We start from the raw sequence: 17,371 nt of genomic DNA on the forward strand, positions 1-17,371 counted from the left end.
GATGAATCTGGTTTCTGTTGGTATTTATAACATAGCAGTCAATGAAATACATGCTCAGTGCAACAAAGAAAGCAACAGGTGGTTGAAGTCTTAAGGATATATATGTACAATGTGTAAGTAAGAGGTGTGACAGCATCATAATGCAATGTGTGCATTGGATACATGCTGCAGAGTGTAAGCCATGTGAGATTAGCAGTGGTTTCTGGTTCAGTGAAGCTACATGCAGGGTTTGTGTTGTAAGTGGGTGGACCTGAAATGTTGGAAATAATAACCGATCATTGCATCATTTTCATTTCTCTTCCAAATAACATCATGCTCACCCGTGGGCTTTTTAACCTGTCTGCTCATGTATTCCTTTTATTTTTTTATATATTATCACTATTATTATTTTTATTAGTACTATTATTATTATGCTTTGATGCTGATTTGATCTGTTCTTGTGTCCACAGGATCAGAAGAGGAGTCTGGTGTGTGAGAACTTGTTGCATCCCCATTATCACGCTGCTACACAGGAGCCAGAATGGACAAGCCTCTCATTGGCTGATCGCTCTCATGTCTTCCACATGATTCCACCAGCAATGCCTTCGTTCAGACGATTCCCCGGCTGCCACCAGGATTCAAAGCTCACACACTGAAAAAAAAAAAGCGCTTTCAAGCTGAGTCAGTTGGGTTGCTAGTAAAAAGTGAAGTTATTGTGATTAGATTATGCTAAAAAAAATGTTTCACTACACAGAATGATTTCAATGTTTAGCTGGGGAAACACTTCATACACCATAAAGGGGGAAAATAGGTTTTTTTCTGTGTTTCTCCCAGTCAGTTATAAAGAAGAATATTCATTACTGACATGATATCACAAGCTCCATGCTCCTTAGTGACAACTACCGAATGATCCTTGCTTTGGGTGTTGAGCCCTGATGATGAAGTGAGACTCCATCTGTGCGTCACTCACTCTTTTACAAAAGAACTTGATTTATTTTAGAGGTACTTAACTTTCACTAGTGTGATCTTGGTCTTCCTTCACTGAGTCCAGTCTCAGCTGAGAGAAGCTTTACCCTCCAGCCTACCTCAGCTCAGATTTCTTAACATGCCTCACACAGGGGGTCTTTAAAGGTACTGCTGTAGTAATTTTTTTTTTTTTTTTTTTTTTTTTCCATGTATGTCACAACCATGTAGCTCCCGTAAACTCAACTCAAAATGATCCTCTTGGCAGTCTGACCTGCCCAAATGGAGAGAAAGGTTGATGCTCAGCCCCTCAAACAATGAGCATTCACTGAGGTTGCTGAGCCGTGCATGGGCCTTGTTTTCATTATTTCAATAATGGCAGCTGTTTTTAACATTTATGTTTGTGTTTATTTTGGATTTTTTTTTTTTTTTTTTTTTTGTAGCGTGTATTTTTTTTAGCCTTTCAAAATGAACCGGTTTGACTGAATTATGTCATCGTCATTACAAGCTATTGTCTCGTTCTTGACATTTCTCTTGCCAGTGGTTACTTCACATGTTTGACCTCAGTGCTGTTTAAACCCCCTGATCTGTGCAGAGTGAAAAGGCCTCATTAGAAGGATAACACACCCCTTCCTCTGCTCCTTTGATGCCCAATTCATCACAATGTCCCATTACCCTCCAAAGAGGACACAACCTCCCATTGTCTATTAGCAACTAAAGCTCTAGAAAAATGACTTTGATAATATAACTGGAGTAAAGCCATGCTAGGTACACCTGACAGTCTTCAAGCATTCGCTGAGTCTGTTTGCATTTGCACCAGTTTAATGAAAGCTTGGTGTGTATTTCCCATGATTTCACACTTACAAGTCTGAGAAATGTCTCAGGAACAATCAAACACTGGAAAGATGGGGAGAATTAGTCCAAGTTACAGTAACAATGCCCCAAATATCCTTTGTTGTGGTAAATGTGCTTTACCAGTCCCTGCTTTTGAGCTCACGGCACTTGAAGGAAAATCCACCTTAAACCAGAAATGAAATCATATTTTTCTTTTTTCTTTTTGAAATATGTAACCATCTGGCAGAAAACTTCTCTGTCCACTTCAACTGTGCAGTTAAAATACATCAAAGATGTCTCTTTTGTATTTGGCTAAACCGCAAACATCTTCATGCTCACACGTACTAGACTTAATAATCCCAGATCAGAGGAAGAGGAGTTCTGTTTTAGCGTGGACTTTCCCTTAAAGGCTCAGTGAAAATGTGAAAGGATTTTTCTTTGCAGTCAGACTGCGCACACAGTTTAGCTTCGCACAAGCAGCAGACGAGGAGCTCGTGGGTGCTGCAGCGTAACCAGTAGCACTTACTAAACGCCTCACATGTGCCTTATTGTTTCAAAGTGTCCCAAATCAGGAGACTCCTGACACACTAAGCTCTTACCTGTCTAACCAAAGACACAAAATCTTGAACACGGTGAACTTCTAACATGTGTTGTGCCTTTTTCCTGCTTCGTCCCTGTCCTTAAATCTCAGAATGAACGTTTTTTGTTTTTTAAATGACAAGAGATAACGTGCTAGAATCGAAGTGGAAATCATTTTGGACTCAATATTTTTGGACAATCATGCAGAGCTTTTCACCTGCAGTTCCTCAGACTGATACCTCACACAGCGTCCTCTAGCTAAAGCATCAGTTTCCTTGTCTGTTATTCTTCTTGCCAAACAGTCTCTGAGATGGAAATGACTGAATTACAAGCAGCACTTTGGCTTCAGTAGATTTTATATTAAAAAAAGAAAAAGAAAAAGAAACTCAAATCTCATAGTATTAATTCAAAACAATCCCAAAACTATCAGCACATAAAAAAAAGCATATGGTGATGCCACAGAATATCTGATGTGATTTCATCCACACAAGATCTTTCTCTTTGCATTGTTTTTTGTGTTTGTTTTGTTTATGTTTTGCAAGAATAATGAGCTGAAACTTTTCTAATAGAGTAAAAATCCCTCCAGAACTTTAGGGGATATATCAGTATATTTTGGATACTTTGTGTACAAAAAGAGAACAACAAAAACAGAAATGAAATAGTGTTGTATTTTATATATAATAGAACATTTCAATATAGTGACATGTCACTAATATATTTATTTACTAATATATTTATCCATTTTGTCCAGGTTTGAAAGAGTGGTTTCTGTATAGACCGAATGTTCCTATATGGAAACTGACCAGTGCCATCACAGATATATCAACCTGTCTTCATTCCAAGTATATGCAAATAAATTATTTTGAAATAAAAACCTCTGTGTGGAGTTCACTTTTCTGCATGAGAATCTACATGGTGTTGGATGAGTTGTGGTTCTGGGTCACTGCAGTCAGGAATAGTTTAACCATTCAAATCTCAAACCGGATTTGCAGAGGTTGTATTTGAAGTAGTACAAAGTCTATAATGTGCTGTTTGAGGAACAGTTTAAACATTATTTACTGTCTGTTGCTTGTATTTCACCATGAGCATTACCACTAATGGAAAAAGTAGTAGACTGATGACACATAGATGACATAAAAAAAAATATTACAGCGAAGACAAAACCTGTTTGATTGAAGCACCTCTAGTGTGTGAATTGCATTATTTCACAACTCTGTGATGCACTCCCTCTGGCTCTGAATCAAATTACACAGAAAAGAAGAAGAAAAACCTCAGTAGATATTTGTAAACTGCTGTAGAGATTCAATTCTCACCTGAGCTAAAAAAATAAATAAAAAAAAACTAATCCTGTAATAAAACTAATGTATTTAAAGGGCATTATGAAGCCCCTTATGGCAGAGAGAGCTACATACACATACTCAACGAGAAACTAGAGCTTTACATTCATTGGTTGTGGCCTAGAAACCCCCGGCTATGAATGCAAAGGTTGTGAAATGACACAGATGTGTTTTACGATCCAATAAATTTCACTGGTGGCTTGACTGACTTGGAGCAGAGTAGATAATGATATCTTCATGTTAACTTAAAGTCACGTGTTTTATAAGCAAAGACAAAAGAAAAGATCTCTGCATTTAAAACAACATGTTTAAAGGGGGAATCGTTTTGACTCGTTGAGGCTTAGATTAGAAGTTTGATATTGCTCTCATCACGTTTGCTCATAAAGTATGAAGCTATTGAAAGCAGATGGTAGCTTAGCTTTGCATGGAGACCACCTACCACCTAAGCAGTAAATATGAAAAAGAACTGTGCAGACATGAGAGTATCAATACTAGCTCTCAACATGAAATCAAATGAGTGTATTCCTCAAAATGTTGAACTCTTCCTTTAATATCTATAGCCTTGTATCTTAAACATAGACACACCGAACCACATGAACATGACTTTCTTTATTTAGCCATACAGCACGCAGTTCACTGACAGCTTAAAGCATATCTGATAGCACTTACACTTCGTCACATGAAGATATTCAACACCCTGTACATGTGTTTGATATACTACTGTAGTTGCGGTGGGTGCTGTTGATTGCCTCTGAAACGTAGAGCCATATATAACAGTCTAAGTGTGGTTTGGCAGCAGCGGCGGTGCGTGGATCATTTGAAGGTTTTGGCCTGCCCTTCGGGTGTCAGCACAGTGAGGTTGCCCCTGGCGTCTTGGTCCTTCTCAATGGCCTCAAAGAGAGACTTGAAGTTTCCTGCCCCAAAGCCCTGGACGGAGAACAGACACACACAGATGGCTAATTACCCAGAGATCTGCCTTCTTCTGTGTCATTTGTTATGGCTCTGGGGATCTTCTCCCAGACACCGTTCGAGGGTGTTCGACACTTTGATGTCGGCTCCCAAACGGCGGATAAATACTCTCACAGGGAGCCGGGAGCTCGCCGACAGCTCGCAAATTAATCATGTAAATATTTTCATAGATAATCAAAAGATCAAGAGTTGGTGGTTGCTGCGAGAGATTCAGTTTCTCACTTTCATGCATTGTATCCACATCTGTAGACTTGCTGAAATGCTGGAAAGTGACATGATGTGCCTGTCCTGACATGCAGAATGGGTGCTGGGTGTTATAAATTAGGTGCCACAGGGCGCAACCCAATCCAAAGATCCCCCTCGCTGTGAAGCAGTGAGCCTTTTAATCTGTACCTGTGATGGATTTACCGAGCTTTTACAAGTGGGCTGCTGTTAGACTGTTCACACTGGGTGGGAGCCGTAAACAGGTGTTCAGGCACCTCTGTCTCGGCTCCTTTATTAAACAAGACCACAGGCCTGTAAACCCCAGTCAGAGAGGGGTTGAGCGTAGCAAAAGACGTGAACCCTGAAGCTTACCAGTCACACTAGTAGTAGATTTGCTTAACTGGTCACTTACAAAGTGGTTGTGCCGCTGAATGACCTCCAGGAAAAGGGTCGGTCTGTCCTGCACAGGCTTGGTGAAGATTTGGAGGAGATAGCCCTTGTCATCGAAGTCAACTAAGATTTTCAGTTCCTTAAAGAAGACACAGGTAGATTATATTTTAGCACATGGGTGGCAAAAAGGACAGAAATAATTTCACACTTGAAATAATACCTCTCCTCACCTGTAAATGGTTGAGGTCCTCCTTCACCTTGATCTTGGCATTTTTGAGATTCGCCCGCAGGTTGTCATAGTACGTGTCAGGTGCTTCAAGGAACTCCATCCCTCGGGCTCGAAGGTTCGTGATCTGTTTTAAGACAAAAAGAGCAGGAAAAGAAAAAAAAACGAGACGAGTCTGTGCTTGTACTTTTAAGGAGGTTGTGCAAAAGATGAAGGCGAAGTCTATGTGGATTAACTTGGAATTTCGATGATGATACAAGACGGAAGACTCACGGTTTGGATGATGTTTGACGAGTTGAGGGCGATGTGCTGAACACCTGGTCCCCCGTTATAGTCCACATATTCCTGTTCAGAGGGAGAAGCACAAAGCACAGTGAGGCCGGACATTCACAAACCCACCACTGGTCTATTGGCATTTTTCATTCAGCCCTTCGTTGTCTGTCTATTAAAGGGATAGTTCACCCAAAATTCAAATTTCACTCATTATCTACTCACCCTCATGTCGACTAAGGGCTGGGAGAAGTTTCAGAGTCCTCCGTGCCTTCTCTGAGTTATGGGGGGGTCCGCGCAGCAGTATTTGTCCATATAATGGTTGTGAATGGATACCACTTTTCCTTGTCCAAAAAGACACACCAAAAAACATCCAAATACCTCCATACTGCTCGTCTGTAATGTGCCTCTTGTATTGAAGCCCCGACATGAGAAATTGTTCCGAAAAAAATTAAATAAGTCTATATTTTAAGCTTGTTTGTAGCGGAAGCTCCCAGTGTCTCAGTTCACTGCTCTTCCTGTGTCAGTGCAAATCTTGCATGATTTGCACTCACCGGCGGAACAATTTCTCATGTCGGGGCTTCAATACAAGAGGGACATTACAGACGAGCAGCATGGAGGTATTTGGGTGTTTTTTAGTGTGTCTTTTTGGACGAAGAAAAGTGAGCACCATTCACAACCATTATATGGACAAATACTGCTGTGCGGACCCCCCCCCCCCGTAACTCCGAGAAGGCACGGAGGACTGAAAATTCTCCCAGCCCTTAGTCGACATGAAGGTGAGTATAATGAGTGCATTTTGGGTGAACTATCCCTTTAAGAGAAGAAACCACTGTGATAAAGCCAAAAGTGCCAAAGTCACACCTGGATCTGCGACTTTTTCTTCCCGATGGCAGGCTCATTGATGGGCATCTTGATGGTCTCCTCATAGTTTGTCACCACTATGGATCTCAGAGCGCTGTACTGTGTGTGGATCTGCTTGTCATCTATTGACCAGAACCGGTGGAACAGCAAACAATTCTGATACCTGGAATTTGGAGAACACAAACACAAAACCTGATGATAAGCTAAAAAGGATCAAACCAAACCTTATCTGGGGACTGAACGTGCATCGCATCCTCTCTTCACAGTGACTCCTTTGCGGTGGCCGTCTCACAGGCCAGTGATGTCGTGCCAGGGCCGAACGTTTCACCCTGGGCGTCTGCAGAGTGTTTACTTGTCCTTTTGCCCCTTTGTGTATACCGTTCATGTGTGTGTGTGTGTGTGTGCTATCGAACAAGAGTCTTACCAGTCTGAAATTGGCACCATTTGGTCATCTGGCTGGTTTCCCACAATGTGATCGATGAAGCACAAACCTGCTTGTGGACTGCAGAGAAGAGAAAAACACTCTGGGTGGGTACTTTTCCATGAAAGTTCAGGAAAAGATTTCGACAATACCTAGATGTACTCATTCATTCATCCACCAAAAACTGTGTGGTTCAAGGCAATGTGCTTTTTTTTCAAAGGAGGGTGACAGGCAATTAAACATAAAAGTTTTCAGTATCTGTTTTTTTCTACTATAAAGGAAAAAAAGACAAAAGACACCACCCCATAAATAGGAATAAAATGCAATTTATCACTGACACAGTCAAATTTCACCAAAAGTAATCTAATATTTTTAAGATGAGATAACTGAGGCAATAAGCCAAAAACATCAAATAAATAAATAAAAAACCATGTCAATAAGGTATCAGAAAATGTTCTGATTAACTTTTACTGACATAACATTTTGAATGCAGGTCTTTGGATTATCTTGCACTGGAGTAATCAGGTAAAGGGTCTAAGTAGTAGTATCGCATGTGAGGTATGATGCAAAATGCAAGCATTTAAATGTTTGCCAAAAATGTATAACAACGTTTGTATAAAAACATTTGACCTTTGACCTTATGACATTTGGTGGCAAAGTAAAACATTGTTATGTAAGAGACTCACAGTTTGGATAACAGAGGATCTCTAAACAGAGGCTCTCTGTAGGAGGGGAGGAACAGGCCTTTGTAGGGTCCGAGGTATTCAATGAGTGTGTGTGTTGTATCTCCGTACTGAGGACAAAACATTGACACAACAGTTATTCATCTCCAGTTTTCCAGTTGTGTGAATTTACTTTAGGCTTTCAAACGTTCGCTTTCACTCTGTCGTTACCGTTTGAACCACAGCATACTTGACCCTCCCGTGGCTGTCCTGCTCCACCCACGGCTCCTTCACGACTACGGCTCCTCGCTCCTTGGCTTTCTGTCAGTGGAGCAGTGTTGGGATCAGTGTAGAAATTACTGGAGCATTTTTACATATAACAGTGTTTCTGACTGTGAGGCAGCTCCTGGAAGCCCTCCAGTGGCTGGAGAAGGAACATCACTGATCTTAGGGGCTCAGATCTACCACTCGACATATTTTAGAAGATGATGCTCTGAATTAAGCTTGTGGTATCTGTGTGTCTGTGACCACCTGAGGGTCAACAGACTGAGTTTACCCAAACCTTCTGCCCCGACCTTGGCTGAGTTTAAAGAGTTCAAATGAGCCAGCGGACATCAAGGTTGCACTGTAGTAGAGGCTGTCACAACAGCAGCATGTTTACCCCTGTTTCAACACACACCGAGTACACCCTTAGCTCACCCCATGGAGTGATATGCAACTGACTCAGCAAAAGGCACTGAGACAGTTCAGAGGAAAACAGAACTGCACTTTACATTTTCATAAAATTCAATAGAAGGGAATAAATAAATAAGTAGTAATAAATAGGACTCAAATCTATAACTTCTCTTATTTCTTCCATTACATTTAGTTACAAGTATTGCATTGACTCTAAGTTTGATTTAAATGTACAGCACTTGTACCCTACTTAAGTATCTCCATTTCCTGCTACATATAAACATGTAAAGTAATAAAATGAGCTCCACATTCACCAGCTGCAACATTGCAGTAATGATACTGATAATCTATATAGGCTACACTATTCTGAAACACAGTGAGTATGGATTTTTACTTGTAATAATGTATTTCTGCAATTAGAGCTGCCTCTCTATAAAGGTATAATTATGTGAGATGGAAAGAACCAGAAAGAATATCATTTTCCAAAAAAAATACACCGGCCATGAATGTCAAATAATATGCAAATTATCTCTGCCTCATGCAATTACATGTCAGTCAAGCTCTACTTCCTGTGGGGTGTGGCCAGTTTAATGCAAAGTGTGACTCAATCCATCTGCACATCAGTGTCAAACTAACACAGGTCCTGCTGCGTGTCAGTGTTACCTTGATTATGAAGTCACAGTCCTCCACTTGGAAAGCGATGTCTTTGACCCCGTCTCCGTGTTTCATCATGTGCTCTCCCATCACTGAGACGAGATTAAAAACACGTAGAGATAAAGATTATGTATGCACTTGGTGTTGTGTTCGTACAGTTGGTGTTTACTGATGAGGAAACTTACCTTCATTTCCAGGATTTAGTGGAGATTCAAACGCAAATATGACCTGTGGGGAGAGAGAGAGAGAAGGGGGCGGGGGTGTTGTTGTATTTTTGTAGTGAACCATAAATCACGGATTAACTGTAACATCAATCACTCATGAGTGTTTATTGATTCCATCAGCAGAGGATTAGGCCACATACCTTATCCTGTCTGATGACATGAGACACCACCTCTCTGCTACCCGTCTCCAGACCCTTGTAGGCCAAAGCCTCGAAGCCCATCTTATCACAGTAGTAGGAGGCAGCCTGCAAAGGGATCACACTTCAGTCTTTAATGTAAAAATATTTACTAATGATTCAATGAGGTAACATATATGTAGAATGTATGAAACTATGACACACTGGAGTTTATCCATGTCAAATTACTGTAAAGCAGATATCTGTATTTTTCTGCTAAAACATGTAATTCTGCTGAATTTTACATTAGTCTGATCATCTCATCATATTGTGTTGCATATAATTGTCAGAATATTGTATATTAAATGAATATATTTAACAAATTCCCTGTATATTTCACCAAAACTAAAGTTGAAGTCTTCACATAGTTTTTCTCAGAACAAACATTCAAAGAACCTAAGATATTAACTTTACTCTCACGTATGACAAAGTAGTTGTAAGTTTGTAACTTCTTCTTGAAAACTGAATTCTTGTCAGTATAGCTGAATATTATTTTTTGTGTTCATTGATATAAATGTATTGTTTCAGCTTTAAATGTGAACTTAGTCTGTTATTCAGTTACAATTGGTCTGGAAAAAATAAGCAGGGACTGTAGGTTGGAGAGGCTGAGAATTAAACGAAGAGAATAAATGTACAATTGTAAAGTAGTTAATAAACTAAAACCTGTTGATATTTCAGTAAATACTGACATCTTAACAATTCTTCAAATAGGCCCACAATATATTTTCAAATTCATTTCTGTCTATAAAACGTTGACTTGCGCTGAGATCATGAAAATGACAGAGATGACAAAGTAAACGTATCGCCATACGTCAGTGTTTGCATACTGACCTGTTTAGCATTGCCGACCCAGAAAGTGAGATGATGAAACCTGACAAACCTTCCCTTTTCATGCTAAAAGACAAACATACAATAGAAAAACGGTATATTTTACAATATGCAGTCAGTTTTGTGTGTTTTAGAGGAAACTTTGTGTTCACTCTAGGTTTAAAATGATTAATTTATCCCTGTAATGTTCAGCCACTTATACATGATTCAGGGTTTCTCCTGCTGCAATGTTAACAGTAATACATCAGATTTCTGTCTAAAAGTTTAATCTTACCTTCTCTCCTTTATCTGTGTAGCTCGTCTAAAAGGAAAGGAAAATACAGAGGTCATTATAACTTTATCAGCATGTTCTGAGACTTATCTATTTCTAAAGTGACTTCATTGGTCCTTATCCTCTGAAGATCCAGTTATCCGCTCAGTTATCCCACTGTTAAAATATCTAACATCCCACACCTGCTCATCATAACTGACTCTGACGATGGTGGAGTCTCTTACCATGGTGGGATTAAAGATGGGCCTCAGTCCAGAGGAGAGAAAGAGATCAAAATCAGTTTCTGTCCCAGCGGCGTGCAGATAAGTACTGACCTGATGACCAGCTGTGATTGGTCCTTTGGAATATACACCCACCTGAACACCTCCTCACTTCCTGCTGCACTCGAGCTAGAAAAGCTCAGTGTTGCATCCACCGGGGGTCCAGTGTCCAATCAGTCCTCAGAGCTTCTGTTGTCATAGAAACATAGACACATTAACCTCAGTGGAGGAAAAGTGATTAAATACAGACACTACATCCAAGTTATGTTTGGGACGTTGTCTCCCGAGACACTCTATAGACCTATCAGGTGTGATGAAGCTCAGGCGGAGAACTTTTTTATGAAATAAAATAGAAGCTCACTAAAGCAAGAAAAAAACAATAATAATGTGAAGTGGGAGTGCTGCACCAAGCCAAAGATCAAATAAAGGAGCAAAATGCCCTACAGTAGCCTACACCAGTCCAGAACTGCTTCCCTTTTTCAAGTTTCTGGTTTCCACCACCAGGGGGAGCAAAAACTGTTTGACATAAGCAATAGAGACCAACCATGTGCTACTGAAGGGTCAGTAGTGCTAGAACTTTCTATCTGCATATGAACTGATTATCTGCTGTAAATGACCTATTTCATGAGTAAATATATATTTAATTAAAAGCCATTAATCTCTTTTACATGGTGATTCATGAACTGAAGGAAGGATTAAATTTAAAAAAAAAAAAACAGGCTGTGATCATGTCACGTGTTAATGAAGGTCTAACACCTTATCAGCTGCATGCCATGCACTATATTTGTTGATATAAAAAAGGCCTGATAACCTAATGTGGGGTTATAAAACCATTCATGACTTATGCATTGCATGTGAGGTCAGGTCCAGGCGGCTGCAGAGTAGACCCATGGCTGATGGACAGTGTCTGAGCAGCAAACTGCACAGGCATGTCCAATGCATGTTTACATACATTCTTCTGTCAGTCAGGGAGCGTCACAAGAACAAAAGTCATGCAAATTATGCAGCTGTTCTTGAGGTTTCCATGCACAGGTCTAAATTTACAGCTGACTATTGAAAAATTGTACAATTTAAAATGAGGGATGATCGTATTTGGGGGACAACTACTGTCAGAAAACAGACAAAAATGTCAGTATTTAAATATTCTTTTCAGATATTATATTTATATTATATTTCAGATATATACATTGGAAACACTGAAACTTCAAAATATTTAATTTTTCTCTTAGTTGATAACTATTAAGAATCATTTATCAAAAACGATGCCATTAATTTTGTTTCTTTGTTTTGTTTAGTTAGCCCCTAAAGACTTACTGTAAGCTTCTTTAAGCGGGGGAGGTAAAGCTGGCTTGATGTGATATCTTGGAGCACATCGCCCTTTAGCACTGACCCTTAAACTTATCTCCAGTTCCCTTTCCTGCTTCTCCTTTTTGGTTTCGTTTTCTTGTGGCTTATGTTGGGGGTATTTTTTCCCTTTTTTTATATTGCCAATAAGATTCTGTTTCAATATTACTCATATCAGTTTTGAAATTTGAAGCATATTATGAGGCTTCACAGTGTGTTGACCTATGACTGACAGAAGTACGTGCGCCTGTGCACACTTCCCCCGCCGAGTACGTGTGTGTGTGTGCCCAGTTTGTGCCGCGCTGTGATTTTCTATTGGTGCGCTCCTGGAGTTCGCTGCCACTTGATTGGCTCGGCTGTGGGTGTGTGCGATTCACCGGCTGGAACCGTCGCCAACGCTGATTGGCCGGTACGAATTCTTTTCCCGTCATTGGTTTAGAACGTTCAGTTTCCTCGCCGGCGATTGGTCGGCGCTGCAGTCATCACACAAGAATGCGGAAGTCGCGTAGTCTACTGAGTCACCGTTGTGTCAGCTGATTGTTTCTGAGTGAGTAACTCGGTTTAATTTTTTAAAAACTGTGTAACTTGTGAATAATGTTTTGTGTGTGACATGTTGTCCGACTGTCAGAGTTGTGTTGGACGTGTGAACCGTGAGCCGTTTTGTCGTTTTCTGTGGGAGACTAAGCGATGTTTTTTAGATTTTACACACTAACCTCCAGTAGTGGTGCTATCCCCGGTAGCTAGCACGATGCTAACGTGTGCAAACAGTGCTCACACACACACACACACACACACACACACACACACACACACACACACGCTCATACACTTTCGGTTTGTCATGTAGTCGCCTCCTTAGCACAGGACCAGTGTTTTACTGGGGCTATCATCCACTTTCACTTTCACCCGTGACATGTCTGTAAACTTTGCTCACCGGTTCACACCTGTTGTGTTGTCAGTCAGGAGTCAGAAACATCCCCCTGTTTATTCCCAGGCAGGCAGCTCACAATATCATGGTTTATGTGATTTGTTTTATTCCGTTTACTGGAATCACCCTGGAGTCCCCCCTCTGAACTGGGATTTTATTTTCATTTTTATACAGACCAGGTAAACAAACTGGTTCTGCAAAATTAGTTTCATCAGTGACAGTGGCTTCTCCTTATTAGATAACAGTGATGGCATTCATTGTGTGAATACTGTAAGGCTTTGCCAGCTCAAGCGCTGAAGTCTATAAACCTAGATGGGGAGGTACCAGGCAGCCAATTTTACTCTTCATACAAATGTTTGCAACCAGACTGTTACTTGCCTCTGTTGGGATTATTTTCTTGGTTAACAATTTGATCTATTGAATGTGAAAATTAAAAAAAGATCAATATGCCTCATAGCCATATTATGCATGCACATGTAAGGCAGCCAGGTTGACAGATTAAACAGCAAAATGAACAAAAAGAAGAGAAGAAATTGCCCTTTCCTGTGCATTTTATTGATATTTTTTTTACAGTGTTTTTGCCAGTAGATTTGGTAGACCTATTTCAAAATAATGCAGTCTAATATTGCAATCACCTCTGAGTAAATATACGTTATCTGACATGGTCTATCAGTGATCATAAAGCTGTATCAGGCAGCACCTGTCTGAAACAGATGAATCATGTTCTGCACATGGTAACCATCATAAAGGTCAGATATAGCTACTGTGTGTTAGACTGCTTTCATTTTGACCGTGCAAACAAAGAAAATAACTGGAAAATGAGCGTGCATGCTTTAGCAGTGCATTGGCTACATACTGTATACGCTAACACCTATAGCCTATACCTGTCCTTCATCTGTCAATTTAAACAAAGAATAAGAAGCTATGTTTGTTACGTTCGTTGCCAAACATTATTAATAGCTTTAACAGAGGTCGTGTGCTAGTGAAACTGTGTATTTTCACAGTTGTGTCATGTTATAATGTAATGATTTGAATGTGATGGTGAGTTTATTAATTGATTTCTCTTTGCGATTTAAATAATTCGAACTGTCTTTCATACTGTTTTATTTCCGTCACCATTTGCGTCACTGGGTATCAAACATCTGTCCTCACCTGGTCACCTCTTCCTGTTTCTCTTCAGTCTGACGCTGGCCTCTGTACACAGCTGCTACCAACATTCACACTTCAACAAGTTCACAGCTACATTGTACATAAAAAGTCCTACGTCTTGATGAGATGACCTCAAAGTAATGTATGGAATGGCAGTGAACCTGCAGGACTGGATTAGCTACTATGGTGTAGCACTGTATAACATCCAAACCTTCTGGATACTGGCCCTAGAGTTTCCATCACATCAAGTGATGAAAGTAACAAAATCTGGCATTGAATACATTTAAATGTTTTTTTATTTAGTTTTACCGACCAGTTCTTGATTTGATCTGATTCTGTTTGGGTTGTCCTCTACATCATATGCAACACATTTGCATAATGTCCATTTAGTTTGGCACACTGTCGGATTATAAGAGCTCAGGCCAAGGAGAGTTTGATTTGTTTTAGCCTGTGGTCCTGCAGAATAGACATTTTTCTGCGCAAACGTAAATTCCCTCTGTATACAAATAACAGACAGTTAATCAGTTTTGTTCTGTTGCTGACATTTAGTAACAACTTACCGGTATTCAATTTTAGAGTTTTGTTTCAGCACCTCCACGCTGGTAATGGGATGTTATGGTGCTCACAAGAACAGGGTGCTGCACGTCAGCAGGCTGCTGGACGTCTGTCCGTTGAAAAGAATTTGGTATTTTAAGGAGGCTTGAGTTTCTATTGCATATTTCAGTAATAAGTGAGGGGGTGCACAACAGTCAATCCAAGATAAATTAGGACTTTTTAAAACAGTGATTCATCATGCAAAGCTACTCTAGTGGAGTCCCAGAATAAAATTATACAGCTGCATATGAGCATGATCAGTCTCCTTTAATCTAATTGTGCCAATTTTAGACTATACTCTACTTCAGAAAAGTATTTATAGGGCTTGAGTTGCACAAGAATTTGCAAAGATCATGTGAATAACTCTCAACGTAAGGCATCAAAACAGCATGACAATGCTGCCAACTACCCAGACTTTGGTGTTATATCTGCACAGGGACACATTTCTGGTGATATTGATTTAATCGAAGTTGTTATTATATTTGGGAATTCTTCACTGAGCAAAAAGCCGTCAGAGAATTATCACAGAGTCAACAAGGCTTTACAAATGAAATACATTTTTGGTTTGATGAACCAGAGTGTCAGGAACAGAACCAGCCACAGTGGTGATGTACCTGTACAGGATTTGACTTGTAGGAACAAGATCATACTGAGGAGGAGGGTGGATACCTGGGATCAATAGTAACATTTCTCTCCTCACGTTTCTCACCATACTACAGGTTGTGAAATCTCAGTATTGGTCTCCTGACAAGATGACTGATTGTGTTTTAAAAATATCACACAATGCAAACATGACAGCACCTAAGCAGCAGCAGTCTATTATTAATTTCCGCAAGCATTTCCTCTAAACTGGTGTCAGCCTGACACAGGAGACGTCATTAGTGTGTTGAATTACAATCTGTTTTCTCTTGCTGATTAAAAATTCCCTAAAATCTTTGTAAAAACAAAATGATTCCAAATCATTGCAGTCTGAACACAAACTTGTATTTTGTGTTTTCACATGCTTAAGAATGAATGACGGTTGAAAAGAAACAACAGATTATTTTTAGACAAAGTGATCTCTTGCATAAACTAATCCACCCAGTTTCGGACCTGCCCAGAATTTTTTTTTTTTTTTTAATCAATGTGTATGCAGCTTTTGAAAACATTGACGGTTGAAGTGCACTAATTGGATGGATAAGTACTGTACTAACGTTGCAGAGTCTCAGTGCAGTGCGGTGCTGCTGGGCTTGTGCCTTGTGGCCTCTCTTGGTTCATTGTTTTGATTCAGACCACAGATGTACTGTTTGGTTCAGTGTCTCATCTCTCATCAGTCCACTCACCAGCAGCTGCACACTAACAAAGTGCAAACAAAGTGAGCACCTAGCATGTGATCAGCTAGTTCTCCTAGTTGAGCTCCAGGTATTTTTCTTAGGGATTGGTTGGGTCCAAATCTGAGGTGAATGAATACTGGACGTTAAAGGTCATAATCACAACAACAGGCAATTAAAGTTATTAGCGAGCACTTGTTAGCTACCATGTGAGCTAGAACAACTTTATAATGGCAATAATATGACATGCTGCTGTTGACTTGTTGCCCCTTAGTGATTAAATACAGCAAATGTTGGTCTTTATTGTAAATTTGATTGTTTCTCTGCTAAATTTGAATTAAATGATATTAAAATCTAATTTTTTTTCACCCTTATGTAATTGCATATGCATTTTAAGGACAACATTTGTAAAGTTAAATCTTCTGACATTAATTGGTGACTCATATTGCCTTTGAAAGTTATATTGTTGCTTTGAGAAAGCAGTTACGACCGGTGACCGGCAACGTTTTAATGACTGATTAACGATGGAAGTCATCCGTTTCAATGAAATGAGTCATGAGTGTCCCGTAGGTGGGTGAAGTGTAGAGTCCGTGCCCTGTAGTATGGCCTCTTTCATTTTGAGAAGCCTGGCACTTACTGTAGAGAGTGGGAGGGAAAAAGAGTAAGCAATAGAGACAGAGCTAGAGAAGGAAGGAGGGAGGGAGGGAGGGAGGGAGGTATGTCATGCACTGGATTACAACCAGTACGTGTTTGGGAGACGAGACTACTGCTACTTTGCAAGGCATTGAGCTTTCATTCAAGCTTAAAAGGTAGAGAGAAGTTTCAGCCAAAAGTTTGATTCAGCGCTTTGCACAGGTAAGAGAGGGTTATGTTGAGAATAGTATTTTCTGAGTCGAATAGTATTTTCTTTTTTCTTTCTTTTTGTAGAGCTGTGTGCAAAAGGGGGTGTGTCTGGAAAAAAAAAACAAAAAAAAACAAGTGGGTGGAAGTGACATGACAGCACTGCACAGTGAGCATTTCAGCTCAGGTTGAAGTGTTATGGTAGTAATCAGTATTATTGTTAAGTCTCTTCCAAACACAAGGAGCCATGTGAACACTATGTCTATGTTTAGTCTGGTCGACTGTGTGAGTGTGTGTCTGTGTGTGCGTTACTGTCTTTGTAGTAAACTTACACTGAGTGTCCTCCGCTGCTTCCTGACTGAGCTTGAATACGCACAGGAAGAGAAGGCAGTGCAATACCGTATGAGAGTTAGTTTTCAT

General features: G+C 40.0%; 2 protein-coding genes across 3 annotated transcripts in view; one reads left to right on the top strand and one right to left on the bottom strand.

Moving 5' to 3' along the window:
- Positions 1 to 2,740, top strand: part of rnf43 (ring finger protein 43) — a 75,191-nt gene extending 72,451 nt beyond the window's left edge. For both annotated transcript variants that reach the window (XM_085797404.1, XM_085797405.1), the window contains exon 9: positions 450 to 2,740. In XM_085797404.1, the coding sequence (XP_085653530.1) occupies positions 450 to 475 (26 nt within the window). In that variant the 3' untranslated portion in view covers positions 476 to 2,740. The remainder of the gene's footprint in view (positions 1 to 449) is intronic.
- A 1,546-nt stretch (positions 2,741 to 4,286) lies between these two features.
- hpda (4-hydroxyphenylpyruvate dioxygenase a) lies at positions 4,287 to 10,804 on the bottom strand. Its single transcript, XM_085797406.1, has 14 exons — positions 10,751 to 10,804; positions 10,530 to 10,556; positions 10,259 to 10,321; positions 9,392 to 9,496; positions 9,213 to 9,255; positions 9,037 to 9,119; positions 7,930 to 8,019; positions 7,723 to 7,829; positions 7,040 to 7,117; positions 6,616 to 6,778; positions 5,755 to 5,826; positions 5,486 to 5,608; positions 5,278 to 5,394; positions 4,287 to 4,619 (listed from the first exon to the last, which is right to left on the bottom strand). The coding sequence occupies exons 1-14, from the start codon at positions 10,751 to 10,753 to the stop codon at positions 4,506 to 4,508; spliced, it is 1,188 nt and encodes a 395-aa protein (XP_085653532.1). The 5' UTR covers positions 10,754 to 10,804; the 3' UTR covers positions 4,287 to 4,505.
- Positions 10,805 to 17,371: the final 6,567 nt, after the last annotated feature.

The sequence above is a fragment of the Trachurus japonicus genome, chromosome 14, assembly GCF_045865225.1.
Source record: "Trachurus japonicus isolate A0001 chromosome 14, Traja_1.0".
Taxonomy (NCBI): domain Eukaryota; kingdom Metazoa; phylum Chordata; class Actinopteri; order Carangiformes; family Carangidae; genus Trachurus; species Trachurus japonicus.

Coding starts and splice junctions, on each gene's coding strand:
- hpda (XM_085797406.1), bottom strand. Junction 8,020..9,036: donor ACTGTGACTTCATAATCAAG/GTAACACTGACA, acceptor CTCCACTGACAG/AAAGCCAAGGAGCGAGGAGC. Junction 5,395..5,485: donor AGGACCTCAACCATTTACAG/GTGAGGAGAGGT, acceptor GTCTTCTTTAAG/GAACTGAAAATCTTAGTTGA.